This window comes from Phaeodactylum tricornutum, chromosome 10 (genome assembly GCF_000150955.2).
Source record: "Phaeodactylum tricornutum CCAP 1055/1 chromosome 10, whole genome shotgun sequence".
NCBI lineage: Eukaryota > Bacillariophyta > Bacillariophyceae > Surirellales > Neidiaceae > Phaeodactylum > Phaeodactylum tricornutum.
In genome coordinates, this window is record NC_011678.1 from 300,726 (window position 1) to 315,569 (window position 14,844).

A 14,844-nucleotide genomic window follows, 5' to 3' on the forward strand; every position below is an offset into this window, starting at 1 on the left:
GTAGTCTACCTTCCAATTCGTCTAGACTACGAGACGCCGAAACTCCCGGCAACGACGAGGTAGTTCATGAAAAGACACCATGCTTTGCACGTGTGAGATTAGTTCTACATTATTGTACCTTACTTTAATAGGCTAATTTTATCGCGCTCGAGAATCCTGATGGAAAATACAGACCTTCGTGTCGATAGAATTTTGGCGAACGTATTTACCCCGTGTTGTTCACCACCTAGATTCGGTGGAGTTCCGTCTTCGCTGTCGGCGTTTAATTCTCGCGCTTCGTGCCCGGATCCAACGTTTTTCCATATCCACGTTGCTTCCTAGCGGTGAGTGCGAACTTGACCATGAGAATGATTGCATGCTATTTTTACATCCCAGATAGAATAAGAACGATCCCAGTTCCGGATTGTAAAAGTAGATGTTCGGGAAAGCGCCTGCGAGGCCGAACTTCCGGAAATAAATGATGTCGGACCGGATCTTTGGGCAGGGTTTCGAACGACATCGATGCTGCGGACTGGTGTATCTTGTCCATAGCGACTCACACATTGGATTTCCGAGCTCCATATTTTCCCACACCTTGCCGGTATCGCTGGTCACAGGGATCGTGGCCTCTGTTGTTTACACCTTTTTGATGGCCTTCTTGCTCATTCTCACCACGCTATCCCTTTTCTTTCTCTATCTAGTAGCGTCGAAGTCTTTGCCTTTTTGCAATCATGAATACTCCTGAATTTGAAAAGGAATCCGACTATGGATTCATATACAAGGTCTCCGGACCTTTGGTAATTGCCGATGGAATGAGCGGAGCTGCCATGTACGAACTCGTTCGTGTGGGTCACTCCAAGCTTGTCGGAGAGATCATTAAGCTTGAAGGAGATACCGCCTCCATTCAGGTCTACGAAGACACTTCTGGTTTGACGGTGGGAGATCCCGTCCTGCGTAAGAAAGCACCTCTTTCTGTGGAACTCGGACCCGGTATTATGGAGACCATTTTCGACGGTATCCAGCGTCCTTTGGAAACGATTTTCGTCGAAAGCAAGGATATCTTTGTCAGCAAGGTACGCCGAACGCCGGATCCAGTCGTTTTTGCTAATTTTACAAGTAAAATTCTCACATCTTGTATTCATATGTACTGGGGATCAATAGGGTGTGGATGTTCCTTGTCTGTCTCGCAAAATTCAGTGGGCCTTCACCCCAGGTGACTTCAAAGAGGGCCAGCCCATTTCTGGAGGTGACGTTATTGGGATTGTGTACGAGAACGAACTGATCGATTCGCACAAGATTATCTGTCCTCCCAACGTATATGGTACAGTGAGCAAAATCAATTCCACTGGAACGGACGGAAAGGAAACTTTTAACGTTGATGATGTTGTCATGGAGGTATACAACGAAGCCCAAAACAAGACCCACAAGTTGACCTTGAGCCATTTCTGGCCCGTGCGTCGTCCTCGTCCCATTGTAGAGAAGCTCCCTGGTAACGTCCCTCTGATTACTGGTCTTCGCGTTATTGATGGTCTTTTCCCCTCTGTGCTTGGAGGAACTTGCGCCGTCCCTGGTGCCTTTGGATGCGGAAAGACAGTCATTAGTCAGTCTCTCTCGAAATTCTCCAACTCGGATGCTATTGTTTACGTTGGTTGTGGTGAACGTGGAAACGAGATGGCGGAAGTGTTGTGCGATTTCCCTGAACTTACCTTGACTCGGAAGGACGAAGACGGTTCGGAAAGAGAAGTTGGAATCATGAAGCGTACCACTTTGGTTGCCAACACCTCCAACATGCCCGTCGCTGCCCGCGAGGCTTCTATTTATACCGGTATTACTCTTGCCGAATATTTCCGTGATCAAGGTATGAATGTTTCCATGATGGCTGACTCTACATCTCGCTGGGCCGAGGCACTTCGTGAGATTTCCGGTCGTCTGGGAGAGATGCCTGCCGATTCCGGATACCCCGCTTATTTGGGAGCTCGTCTTGCAGCTTTCTACGAACGTGCTGGACGTGTATCCTGTCTGGGATCTCCCACCCGCGAGGGTACCGTTACCGTTGTCGGAGCTGTGTCTCCGCCCGGTGGAGATTTCTCCGATCCTGTCACGGCGGCGACACTGTCGATCGTGCAAGTCTTTTGGGGTCTCGATAAGAAGCTAGCCCAGCGCAAGCATTTCCCCAGTCTCAACTGGCTTATTTCGTACACAAAGTACATGCAAGTCCTCGAGCCCTACTTTAACAATATGGACGATCAATATTCGTACCTGCGAAACCAGGCGCGAAATATTCTCCAGCAGGAAGACAACTTGTCTGAAATTGTGCAGCTTGTCGGAAAGGAATCCTTGTCAGAAGATCAAAAGGTTGTCATGGAGGTCGCTAAGCTCATTCGTGAGGACTTTCTGGCCCAAAATGCTTTCACAGATTACGATTTCACTTGTCCTCTTGCCAAGACTGTTGGCATGTTGAAGGTGATCATCACCTTTTACGATCTCTGTCAGAAGGCAATTGCTGATTCTCCATCGGATGCCAAGCTCACGTACGCGCACATCAAAACTGCTTTGGCCCCTGTCATCCAAAAGGTTGTAGACACCAAGTACGTCGACCCCAAGGCTCATGCGGAAGACATTAACAAAAGCTACAGCGTCGTTTTGGACGAGATGAAGCGGGAATTCCAAACTTTGACGGACGGAATTTAATCGACACGTCCTACAATCCATGGAAAGAAAGCGCGCGCGCACACACGCAACAGTGTTAGTCCTGCAGTATAACTTGAAGAAAAAAGCTTAATGAGTAACTACAGTAGTGTTACTGGCTATGATATGGTGTTGCGTTGAACCTAATGTTCTGCGCGCCGACAGCATTGTAAGGAAACGATTTGCATGGAAAATACGGCAGCATTTTTAGTCGAAACCTGGTCTCTTAAAAATCCTATGTACGATGTGTTCGGTACACGTCAAACAAGCCAACGAGCCGATGTTTACAGTTGGTCCTTATTTTGGAACCATTTTCCGTAAGAGAGTCCAAAGGGAGCCATGACGGCCACCGCACCGCCGACAATGTTGCCGAGGGTGACGGGGATGAGATTCTTGACGAACATTTGTGCGATAGTAATGTCGGCGCCCCTTAGCATGCCGAGGGGAATGATGAACATATTGGCGACTGAGTGGTCGAGGCCGAGTGCCACAAAGGCCGAGATGGGAAACCAGACGGCGGTCATTTTTCCAATCAAGGTCGAGCAACCGGAAGCCTATAACAAAGGAAAGGACCAGATCAACGTGAGCTTCCGCTTACAAAAGTGATTTCTTCAAATATATCCGGACGTACCATATAGACAGCCATACAAACCAACCAGTTGCACAGGATACCGCGGACAAAGGCGACGTCCCAGGCAACGGAGCACTTGGCGAGCGCAATATTAGTGGCACCGGGAGCGACACCCAAGGTTCCACTTTTGTATGCCAAGTAGGCCAAGATCAAGGAGCCGACGAAGTTACCCACGTAACTCGCCGTCCAGTTCTTGACGAGCGCCTTTTGCGAGATCTTGCCTTCCATCTTGGCGGCCGTGACGAGGGCGGTGTTTCCGGTAAAAAGTTCACCACCCGTGACGAGCGTCATGATCAGACCAAAGGGCAAACCAAAAGCCCCCATGACAATTTTCTGGAGACCGGGATTAGTTTGTGCCAATCCGGGACACGCACCACCAACCGCGATCGCTAAATACGCGCCGAAGCCAATATGACAGCCGGAAACGATGCCGAGTTTGAAGATTTTGCCGAAGCTAGCGCTGGCCTTGGCGACGCCGGCAGCGACGGCACCTTCGTAAAGCGCTGCGGGAGGTTTAAGATCCAGCACCGACACTGGAGCCGGGGGAAGCGATATTGCACCACCTGGGCTCATCGTGACGGCCTGGTGAACAGCCGCCTTGGGCTGTTCGATGGCGAACGCGGCGCTGCTACCGGCCAATAGACACAGCAAGAGCGCGGAACGAATAATCATCAACATGGCAGGGTGCGTGTGTATTCAGGTAGGTAACACGTAGAATAGAATTTGTCGTTTGCTATGCTTTGTATTTTTCTGGTTCTTTGAATGGGCATGCCGATGGTCGTCGACGAGTTCGTTGGATGTTCGACGTCATGGTCGAACACAAACTTCTTCCGATCCTTTTGTGACCAACTTCCGGAAATGCCGGAAGTCGACTGACTGTCACACCCAAGACGTATCAATTTTCGAAAGCGAGAATTCTGTTTCCAATTATTTACTGTCATGTCAGCACACGGCGTCTTCGTTCACAGGACTCATCATCCCCGAACTCAACCCCCCCTTGCCCGAAGGGTACCGTCGAATTCGGACAAATCGGTTTTGCAATCAAATAGAAAGGAAGTCATATAGAGACATCCCATTCGCTTCCGATGGGTTATTCACCAGGCTAGATAACGGTACATCATAGTAATCATTTCAAACAGATTTTGGCTGGGTCATTTCCTTCTTTACTAATACCCATAATTGAAATATACGAAGGAAGAAAATGAGGTGAACTGGGCTCACCTCATTATTATCTGTTTTCGCGATGGTTGACTGTGAGAAATACTGCTTTCCTTCTTCACACACATTGCATTCTGTCCATAGAATACCCGGTGTCACAAACATTTGACTTGCATATTGTTTCTTCATGGAATATCTTGTCCCATTACTCTGCTTGTCAATGTCAAGTATCTCCTGGCTTCTGAAGACAGCACAAGGTGATCAAGACTTGTCTGGCTTCTAACAAAGAGATACAAACTAACAAATATGGTTTTCACACAATTGTTGTTAAGATTTATAAGCTCTAAACTAAAGCCAAATCTATTCAGTTTCATCAAGTTCCACGGTGCCAAAACCACCATGGTCCAGTTGCACGGTCTTAAGCATTACCATGGACCATTTTCATCAATCCCACGGTATTGTACACGCTACCATGGGCAAGTTTGTCATAGTAACCATGCTTCCAAGCATGGTAACAGTCAAGACCCAAAACAGTCACATGATGTATTTGGACATTCAACTGTCCAGTCACCAAACCAAAACAATCATTGTTGCAATCTGTGACCAAACACACACAAATAGGTTTGGCCAACTTGCCTTGGGTGTCATGACTCAAGGCATGCGCGCAATCGCGCAATGCGGTACTCAAAACCAACTTTCCAGTTGACACTGCTGTCACAGTGCGGAAATCCAAATCTGTGGCTGTGGCAACCATCAAACAACACGTATACCATTATGAAGGTTGCGTGCTGGATACAACACCCTCCCATTTCTTGTGCCCGATTGCGCTCAAGTCCATGACGCAGCCACTCCTGGCAAGAGATGACGGACTCTTTGAACGCGCTGCCTTTGCCTCGTGACTGGAGTACAGCTGTCTGCACCTGTCTTCCCCTCTCCAGGACTTCCACGCGCTTCAGCAGTCAGTACCCGAGCGTATTCTGGAACTCATCCTATACGACTGGTGCCTTGCAAAGAACTATCAAAATGACTAAATCTGGACTATCATACAAAACTTCCTGAAGCTATCTTTGACCAGGAACGGTTGACCTTTCGCGTAGCAGGAGAAATAAATTAGGCGACGAAGCGTTTGGCTGTTTGTATTCAAGAAGTTATATATCAAACGAGCTGGTCAATTAGCAGCATTTGATCCAAGCTGCCAGTGTCTCCTTGAGAAGCGTTGTGAATTTAGCACAGCAGACAATTAAAAAACGACTTTTTGATTTTCTGGGTCAATGTCACGACACGAATAGTAACGCTTTTTCGCAAGGCTTCGACAGTGAATAATATTGCATTACTACCATAACCATGGCATCAAAGGATGCCGCCATTTACTGTTAGAGCTCCGTACACTTCAAAACCCACATCCAGCAATTGTCTCCCTTGGACGATCGTTTATCTGTTATTGATCATAGTCGCCAGCCAATGGGCTCTTTTGAACGTTGCGCTGAATCGACCAGATATCAAGAAAGGATACGAAAGTCATTCATTGCCGCTTCGTCAGAAGGAGAGTGTTCATTCGACTATTCCTCAGTCAAACAGAGAAGAGAATGTCACAAAAAACCAGGGAACCAGCCAACTCGAGGCGGAAATCCAAGGCGTTTTCACAACGGTGCTCTTTCGGGCTCCTAAATGGTTTCACTTGCGCTATCTCGGGATCCTTCACAATGCCTTGTCCAATCTACCTCCGCACTGGAAGTTGCACATTTTTATCAATGAGGAATGGATCCGATCTCAAGTGTATCCTTGGCAAAGCGGGCTGCAACGGTTCCTTATGGATCCTCCTTCTCGCGTGAAAGTCACCCCATTACCGCCGTATTTGACTCGGGGCAAACCGAAGCAAATTTTGGTCGACCAATGGTTTTGGAACAGCCTTTTGGCTGACCACGTTTTGATCTTTTCGGGCAACGGTGCGTTTTGTGGTAACCACATGGATGCGCACATTTGGAATGAATTAAATCTCCTCGACTACGGTGGCACACCATGGTCAATGGGTGTAGGCGGAGACGGTAGCAGCCACTCGATCCGGAACCGTCATGCTATGCTGAAAGTCATCGTTTACGCCAACAGTACAGGTAAGCCTTTAAATCCATTGTCCGGGAGGGAGCACGACTTTTTTGTGAATACCATGAAGGAAATGAACGAAAAGAATTTGGCCAGGTTTACGCTAGCTAGTGTCGAGCAAACAGTCCGATTCGGCGGGGTCACGAATCTAGCTAACGAAACAGGCACGATTCATGTCCCGTTGGTAGCGGCTGGAACGCAGGCGCGTTTATCATATGAAGAACGCGACTCTTTGCTTAAGCACTGTCCCGAAATCAAGATGATCTTCCCGTCACTACACGAGCCTGCCTGTTTTGGAGCACATCCCAATCCAGAGAAGTGCCGAGCTAGCATATGTGCCCTACAAGACGACATTCCAAAGCATGGTTGCTGACGAGCATTAGACACAGATGAAGCCTCCATTAAAGACTTAGCGATTTTTATTTGAATTTGTAGAGTATTGCTGTGGATTGGGCCTCCACCTTATGGTCCGACATGCCATTTGTGAATGATCAAAAAACGAAAAATGTTGCAATGATTCAGATCCATCGCCAGGGAACCGATCAACATAGAACGAGCCTCACACCAACGTTTACGATGAAGCAGACATGAAGCTTGCCATGTATAAAGAATTTTTAAATCTGAGTATTATATCAAGTGTTTCAAGAACGATGGTGTACATCTTTGTCATCGAGCGTAGAACCATGGCGGATGCAACTCTCTGGACAAGTCGCTCTAACTTTACTACTAGGTGGGGCATTGCTTGCCGGCAAATTTCCGCTCGATTTTGTTCCCGAACATTCGGGAATGACGTGTTTCTCGGCCTGCTTTGATGAAGCGTTTCGTTCCAGAGCAGACTGGAAAAAGGCAAAGTATCCAATATAGACAATTGCTTGTAACTGCTGACAGAGAGACTTCCTCACGCTGAAGAGGTGGAGATTGGAGAAGCATAGAAAATGCGGATTGCGAGCTTCGTCTATTGTATTTCCACCGCGGCTGCCCTATCTACGATACCAGTAGTGACCAAAAAACCATCCAGATTCCTACTTCTTGGCGGTGCCGGTCGTATAGGTACGGCCGCTGCGTCACACCTTTTATTACGTGACCCATCTTCCCAAATCATTCTCGTTGGACGCTCCAATGATGGAAGCCGAGCCGTTGAGGAAGTTCGGATGGATCATCCAAACGCGACCGTGTCGTATGAGCAAGTAGCCGATATCTGGGAAGGTGAAGGTCCATCGGTAGACAGGCTAAAGAGTTTGATGCGAGAATCGGACTGCATCATACATACCGCAGGTCCCTACCTACACCGAAAACCGACCCCAATGAAACTAGCAATTGAATCGCGATGCCAAGTTTATGTGGACGTATCTGATCCACTTCCGTACTTGGAAACTGCCTGTCTCATGAATCACACGAGCGTCACTACAACCTGTCTCCTTTCGGCTGGTGCCTTTCCCGGTATGTCCAATGTCATGGCTATGGAGGCAGCATCGTACTTGGGCGGAGAGAGTGTACACGATGTCCGATTTCAATACTTTACGGCAGGGCTAGGGGGATCGGGTCCACTCAATCTATACATTACGAATCTTGGTTTCGGAGAACCAATGGTGCAGTACGACGGCGGACAGCTGCGCTTTTTTACGGCCCTTTCGGGCTCGTTACTAGGAAAGGTCAATTTCTTCTTGAACAATGCTTCTCGGTCCATTGGCACTAGCGGATTCGGTAATGAACAGGCTCGCCAACGCGTTGGTTCCCAACCCGTGTTCGCCTGGCCTTTTCCCGAAGCCGCAACGGTTGCGACAGAGCTACGTGCCCGTGGTGGTTCTACAGCCGCAATGGGCACCGCTCCCGGTATATGGAACACAGTGTTGGCGATCCTTGTCAAGCTCATCCCTCGACCATGGTGGAGAAACGAAACATTTTCGAAGTTTCTCGCCGACTTTTCCGAGCCCATGGTCTGGGCAACGGACAAAATCCTTCGAGCCAGCGACCCGGCCGGAGTCGGCGAGACACACGCCATGCGAGTCGACGTAAGCGGACGCAGAGGTCCCCATATTTCTATTGTACAAGCGCACGATTCGTTCCGTCAGTGTGTCGGGCAATCTTGTGCCGAGTTCGCTTTGGACTGCTTGCGGTACCCCGCCGTGGGAGTAGAGCTACCCGAGCGTCGATATCGTGACCCCATTGCTCGTGCTCGCATAATTGGTAGACTGACGAGTACTCCCGGTACATTTTGCTATTCTGGGCCCGCTGTAGTCGAGGAGGCCGAGGGTCCAACCAATCTGCAACAGGCAATCTACGAAGCAGAAATGCGAGAGACACAACAATGACTCAGGAAACGAAGGTGGCCAATGGTCCACCCGGAGCAGATCCTTAGGCCTACTAGACTTTTATAGACGGCGCAATATATAGGAATACCGAGAGCAATCGTAAACTTCAAAAAGCGACACGAAACGTTTCGCATATACATGAATAGGGTATGAGGCGTCCCATTATTTTTGTTGCTGAAACTCGCTCCGTAACTCCCACATGTTCTTGTGATCTCCCGATCGGTGATAGTCACCAATATCCCGTAGAAGTTCCCGCAAATCGGTTTCCGCCTTGCGCGAGCCCATATCGGTGGCGCCACCCGCGACGGCGGCGGCTTTGAGGTCTTTGACGGTCCAGTACCGTTGTTGCCCAAAGAGTTCAAAAACCACCGACCGGACGGCTTGATCGGGGGCAAACTGTCGGATCTTTTTGGCGGGACCCCCTTGCGTCGCGGCGGCAGTCTCGCTCGTTGCTTCCAGCATGCGCTTGCCGTACTGATACACGGCGTTCCCGAATCCTTTCTTGGACGTTGCCGACTGGTCGTTGGTGGCCACGTTGGAGCGCTGCTGCTTGGCAATGACCGATTCGGTGGCTTCGACGGGTTTCACGAAGCGGTTGGCGTTGATACTGGTAGCCATCAGTCGATCTTTCAGTTGCTGGCGGTAATCCTTGTCTTGCTGTTCGACTTGTAGGTTGGCCGTGCGACTGACGGTCCCCAACAGTTCGACGGACCCGTTCTGTGGATTGCGCGTAAAGGGGTGAAGATTGGGAATTTTTTTCGTCATGGCTTGTAAACTGTAGCGGAGTGGAATAGACGTGGGCAACGACGTTGTGGTCGATGGATCCGTGGTACCGGTGGACGGTATTGGTGGTTGCGCCACACTGTGGGCGTCCACGTGCACCGAGAGCGACGGTTTGATCGTTACCGTCCGTCCCCCCGCTTCCGTGACGGTCCCGCCTTTGGTGAATTCCAATTCCCCCAATGCGGTTCCTTCCGGAACAGTATTCCAAACTTCCGCCAGTTTTTGGGGAATACGGATGAGCCAGCATTCGTTGGTAACCTGCGTGGTATCCAACGCCCCGTACGATTCCGCCGTCACGCGATCGTCGGAAACGTCCATTGGGAGTAACGGAGTCGGTAGTCGACCGATGCGGGACGGAGACTCGTGGGACGGAACGTTACCGGAATCACCAATGTAATCTTGGCTATGTAATCGGTCGCTTCGTTCCTTCGGTTCGGGACACTACTCTTTCCTACCTTCGACCGACTCTGGAGTAAATACAGTGAACGATAGTGAACGATAGTAACGTCAAGAGTCGGTCCGAGTCTCGACGGGTGTCCGGCACACAACTGGTCTTCTGGGTGTTTCGATTTGGTTTCGGGTTTCGCTCTGGATTTGGTCTGGCCAACTGTCCTTCGGACATGGGAACGACGCACGAACACGAGCCCGGGCACGACGACCCCTGACCCTGTCGTTGGGGAACGAGACGGAGGCGTCTCCCGCAATGACGACGGGTGGGGAGTTCGGTCGGTATCTCCCATGGGACGCCGTCTCGTGACGGTAGGATACTCTTCCTCCCTTTAGCCACGCCCGTGGGAGAGCAAGTCTTTGTGAGTGTCCAGTAAAAATAGACAAGAGACCAAAGACAACCCAATCATGCCGCGTCTGTCGCTCGCCGAAACGAAACGCCTTGTCCAACAAGTCTTGGCGAGTGACGACGAAGACGACGACGATTTCGCTACCTTGCAACCCATCTTCTCCACGCCAACGCGACCCTCCATAATCCAAGATCGTCCCGTTTCCGAATCTTCCGTCGAATCTAAAGACGGGTCGAAATGTGAAGATCCCGACGTGTGGGAACGGCAAGGTACGGAATACGGACGATTGTTCCGACGGTGTTACGATTTCTCCGGGTTTGGAAGTGATGATTTTTGCAATCGGCCAGGCATCGTTTCCTTCTCCACTAGCCGTGTACGACTCACGATTGCTTGCCGTTCCTTGTTTTGTCCTCCGTTGGGACTTTTCGGGTTGGACCGTACCGTACCGTACCGTACAAAACCATACCAGCCCAACGACGTGCCAAACTCGCGGATCCTTGGTTGGTCCAGGACGTTACCGATCCATCCCTGCTGCGTTGGCATCGTCAGGGTTCCGTCTATTGTCCCTGTACCATCCGTCGCAATCACGAAGAAGCCCAAGGTCTCGACGTCGGTTTCACCAAGACCAAAAATCTCCTCATTCGTTACCTGGGTCTCCGCAACGAAGATACCGGACTCTACGCGGCCGTAGCATCGAATCAACTCCACCCCTACGCCGACGAAGACGACGACCCACACAGCTGGTCCGCAACGAAAATGCAAGGATTCACCCGTCACCTACAGTCCAGACATCCATTCGTGGCGGATCCTCATCCGACAATGACCTTGCGTGTGGAAGTGCTAGCAATCGAGGGTATGTTGGACTACGTTTGGCGTTGCCACCACAATCCCGAGTCGACCACGGTACACGCCCGTCCGCTCGATCACGGACCCAACCTCGCCACGAACCGGTCCCACGACACACCACTGCCCAAGAGTCACGGAAAGAGCAATGCCTCCAGTCCGTCGCGGACAGCTGTACCGACACCCATGGTGTCGCAAGAGGACCCTTCCGTCCCGGAAGCCACCGCTATCGCCACGGACGACAACATCACCTTACCCTGGAGGCCCCTTGGAGACGGCCCCAAACCAAAGATCCGTGCCGGAGACGTCATTCAGTATTATCCACCGCACATGCACGTGTCCCGGAACAATTTACGCACTGCATCGGTAGTCGGGGTATACCCTCGTCCGTCGACCATTGCGCTCTTTTTGAGTGACGGTACGCACCTGCCCCGGGACGTGCAGATCAAACTCGTGCAACAGCGCAAACGTCACACGCTGGTCCCCGTACCGTGCCCACAATTCTGGGATCTGTCGGAATTCGTACTGGACAAATCGGACAACGACAAATACCCGGATACGTGGCAACCAAAGGGGGAAACGGGACCGGCCAGCTGCACGAGGATACCGCGCCAGACTCCGGAACAAGGTTTGTTTGTTCCGGAGAGGACTCCGTCGATCGAGACGAGGAACACTTCGCTGGCAGACCCAGGTACGTCGACCACCTCTATGGAAGAAGCAAAACAAAACGTGCCCGCGTGGAAACAGGTGTTGATCAATTTGCTCGAGATAAATGAAAAAGAGAAGCAAAAACGACGTTGTGACCGCCGTAAGGTTGCCGTCAGGGAGGCACATTTACGAACCGCAATTCAAGCACAGGAGTGTTTGCGCTCTTTGAGCGACTCGCGAAACGAGGATACGTCCGTTGTCGTTGAGGATATTGCCAGCTCTTGGAGCGTTTCGAACGACGCCTTGTGGAACTTTTTGACCGGAGACAGAAAGGGATTTCTGACCGACACCAAAGTAGAGGAAATGACAACCCGATGGCTCCAATGGCTGCCTGCCAACTCAAACAACGAAAAAGATATCACAAGAGAAAAGAATGCCGACTCACTAGCAAAAGAGAAGGATTCGCTTTTGCTTGCCAAAGCTGTAAAGAGCGAGCTCACGTCTATGAAAGAGGCTTCACGACGTTGTGCGGAGCCTTTCGATGTCACCCAGCCCATTTCGAAAAGGCTACGTCGAAGAAGGCACTGATCGCAAATCTTGCTGCGAAAGCAAGTGAGCCCTACAAGGACTTCAGGCTTAGGTTGAAGTCCCGTACAATGTCCAAGCAATCCGCGAAGCCGAAACCTTATTTCACTTTAAGCAGATTACCCATTCTTTCAGAGACAAACCATGTTACTTTTGGGAGTACATTTTCCACCGCATCCCTCTCCAAGGAAAACAGACTTGTGGGACGATAAAGGACTATGATTGCAGCTCTTGGAAAATATCGTCGAAAGCACGAGGACATCTATTGTTACTATTCTAGCGATGTGTGACTCGTCATCCTTGCTGCAAGAAACACCGATACTCGGGATCAGTGACCTTTGGACCCTGCTGATTAATGCAGATTGAAAATTGCGAAAGCCGAATCGGTAGTAGTACCTACCAGACAGGTGGCCACTGTGCTCTCCTCGGTGGCTTACAATTAGACTTGAAAAAGTTAGAGCTGTTGTTGTCAGTCTAATTGTAAGCCTGTAACCGATTTCCAAGTATGTGACAGAAGCCACAATAAATTTGAGATGCCATGGGATTACATTCTTAGGTAGAGAGGTAAATCCACGATGCTAAGCATGATGATCCCTGTAAGTTAACTGTAAATTGAAATAAATGGAATCACTGTCAGCCACAGCAGAAAGAAAAGTCGTCAATATGACCCCGGGGGGAATGACGGTACGCGTTTTATTCGTTGCGTTTCGATGACGGCAGAGTGACTATCCACTGAACTCTGATGAAAACTTTTTACTTAAGCGAAATCACACGAACTCATTCTCACTCGGTATTCAATAAAATTATTACATTTGGTACACGTCAGGAATTGTTTTCCATCGCTTTCTGACAACGAACGACGAAACGAAATCGTGCAGCAAAATCACCACTTACATTAGCCGAAAACCGATTGCAGCATCTGCTTTCCTATATAGGACAGCGCATCCTCCTTCTTATACAGCTGAAGGTCCAGCTCAAAGCCGACTCTCTCCTTTCTTTTCAATGAAACTCGAGTGACGACACCAGTAACTACTTACTCTTTGTCAACGATCGTCGTGGGCATCCTCCATAGAGATGAACAAGATTCGTAAAAGAGTCGATAACGGTTCTGATCATTCATTTGCAGGTAATAGTCGATCCAGTCCTTTTGTACAGGGGTGTACGCATCGAGCCGAGCTGAATGTGTCAAACGCTGGTCTGAAGTATACTTCAGATACTACACTATCAACACACTCTACGCTCTCGGGGTCATCGGAGAGACAAGGGTCCCTACTCGCAGAACTGCTATATACACGAGCTCCTTGTGTAGAAGTTGAACCACGGGATAAAAAACGGAGGCAGCAGGAAGGACTTACGAAATGTGCCCCATTGTGCAATAGGGAAAACTTTGCCTCCATAGGGCCTTCGCCTGTGATCGACTATTGCTTGGAAGATGTCGCTGGAAACGCACCGCCTCAGCTTACGTTCTCTCCGACAAGTCGCCTGCGAGTACCACAGCTTGGTAGTGTTGTAGATATTTCAAAATTCAGAAATGCCCCATCAGACATTTTCTCATCAACAAGAAAACCAGCGCTTACCAATGTTCAACGAGCTTTGAGCGAATTTGATACTGCTGACACGGAGCAATGTTTTGGCTGCGAAGATACTGACAGCGAGGAAGACGAAGCTGATCTCTACATTCTGTCTCAAATCGTTGATAGAGCCACACTGATGCTGAAAGATGCGAGAGACACTCGAAATGAGTGCAACTGCCATTCTCCATTGGCGTACTTAGAAACCAAGCATCAGAAATCACACCATCAGAGTACCTGCGACTCTAGCCTCAAGTCCAATGAAAACGGGTTGCATTTGTATAATTAAAGCTAGCGATGGTCGCGTTGTTTCATGCTAAGTACTCCAGGGGGCAGGATTTGCTACTCACTCGTCCCCCTGTCAATTTTGCATTGATGTGAATCTGGAGTGCCTTGCCAACACGGTCAGGTGTTTCCTTTACCTTTATAGAAACAATTCATTGTCAGATTGCTTTCGTGGTTCACTCTTGGACTCAATAAAACGAAACAACAAATGTAAAGTTAATTCTGCTGGATACCAAGGGAGGTGAGACAGAATACATGTACAGAGGCGTCCAATTGCGCAGCGGTGGATGCGCTGATGAACGTGGCGAGAGACGTGCAGCCCTGGACCTGAAAAGATGTCTTCTGAAAAGGCAGCGCCTACATGCCATTCGTCTACTTTAGTTGAATCTCCTCAGGGATATCTATAGTTAAAACCTTTCACTATGATTGGATACGCTCTACTGGTAGAAAACCTTCCAATGTAC

The 14,844-nt window shown here is 49.6% G+C and overlaps 6 protein-coding genes across 6 annotated transcripts; 4 read left to right on the top strand and 2 right to left on the bottom strand.

Moving 5' to 3' along the window:
• The first annotated feature begins 313 nt into the window (after window positions 1-313).
• On the top strand, window positions 314-2,788 carry PHATRDRAFT_27923 (predicted protein). The gene is made up of 3 exons (XM_002180761.1): window positions 314-323; window positions 681-1,052; window positions 1,141-2,788. Exons 2-3 carry the CDS (start codon window positions 711-713, stop codon window positions 2,668-2,670), a joined length of 1,872 nt encoding a protein of 623 aa, XP_002180797.1. The 5' UTR covers window positions 314-323; window positions 681-710; the 3' UTR covers window positions 2,671-2,788.
• A 69-nt stretch (window positions 2,789-2,857) lies between these two features.
• On the bottom strand, window positions 2,858-4,033 carry PHATRDRAFT_46427 (predicted protein). The gene is made up of 2 exons (XM_002180944.1): window positions 3,299-4,033; window positions 2,858-3,221 (listed from the first exon to the last, which is right to left on the bottom strand). Exons 1-2 carry the CDS (start codon window positions 3,974-3,976, stop codon window positions 2,952-2,954), a joined length of 948 nt encoding a protein of 315 aa, XP_002180980.1. The 5' UTR covers window positions 3,977-4,033; the 3' UTR covers window positions 2,858-2,951.
• A 1,771-nt stretch (window positions 4,034-5,804) lies between these two features.
• PHATRDRAFT_46428 (predicted protein) lies at window positions 5,805-7,198 on the top strand. The gene has a single exon (XM_002180762.1). The coding sequence runs from the start codon at window positions 5,814-5,816 to the stop codon at window positions 6,927-6,929; it is 1,116 nt and encodes a 371-aa protein (XP_002180798.1). The 5' UTR covers window positions 5,805-5,813; the 3' UTR covers window positions 6,930-7,198.
• Window positions 7,199-7,491: 293 nt separating this feature from the next.
• PHATRDRAFT_36377 (predicted protein) lies at window positions 7,492-8,752 on the top strand (the record flags this gene model as incomplete). Its single annotated transcript, XM_002180763.1, is given in 2 exon segments — window positions 7,492-8,728; window positions 8,748-8,752. 2 exon segments carry the CDS (start codon window positions 7,492-7,494, stop codon window positions 8,750-8,752), a joined length of 1,242 nt encoding a protein of 413 aa, XP_002180799.1.
• Window positions 8,753-8,854: 102 nt separating this feature from the next.
• PHATRDRAFT_46429 (predicted protein) lies at window positions 8,855-10,129 on the bottom strand. The gene has a single exon (XM_002180945.1). The coding sequence runs from the start codon at window positions 9,967-9,969 to the stop codon at window positions 9,031-9,033; it is 939 nt and encodes a 312-aa protein (XP_002180981.1). The 5' UTR covers window positions 9,970-10,129; the 3' UTR covers window positions 8,855-9,030.
• A 377-nt stretch (window positions 10,130-10,506) lies between these two features.
• On the top strand, window positions 10,507-12,954 carry PHATRDRAFT_46430 (predicted protein; the record flags this gene model as incomplete). Its single annotated transcript, XM_002180764.1, has 2 exons — window positions 10,507-10,717; window positions 10,918-12,954. 2 exons carry the CDS (start codon window positions 10,507-10,509, stop codon window positions 12,525-12,527), a joined length of 1,821 nt encoding a protein of 606 aa, XP_002180800.1. The 3' UTR covers window positions 12,528-12,954.
• Window positions 12,955-14,844: the final 1,890 nt, after the last annotated feature.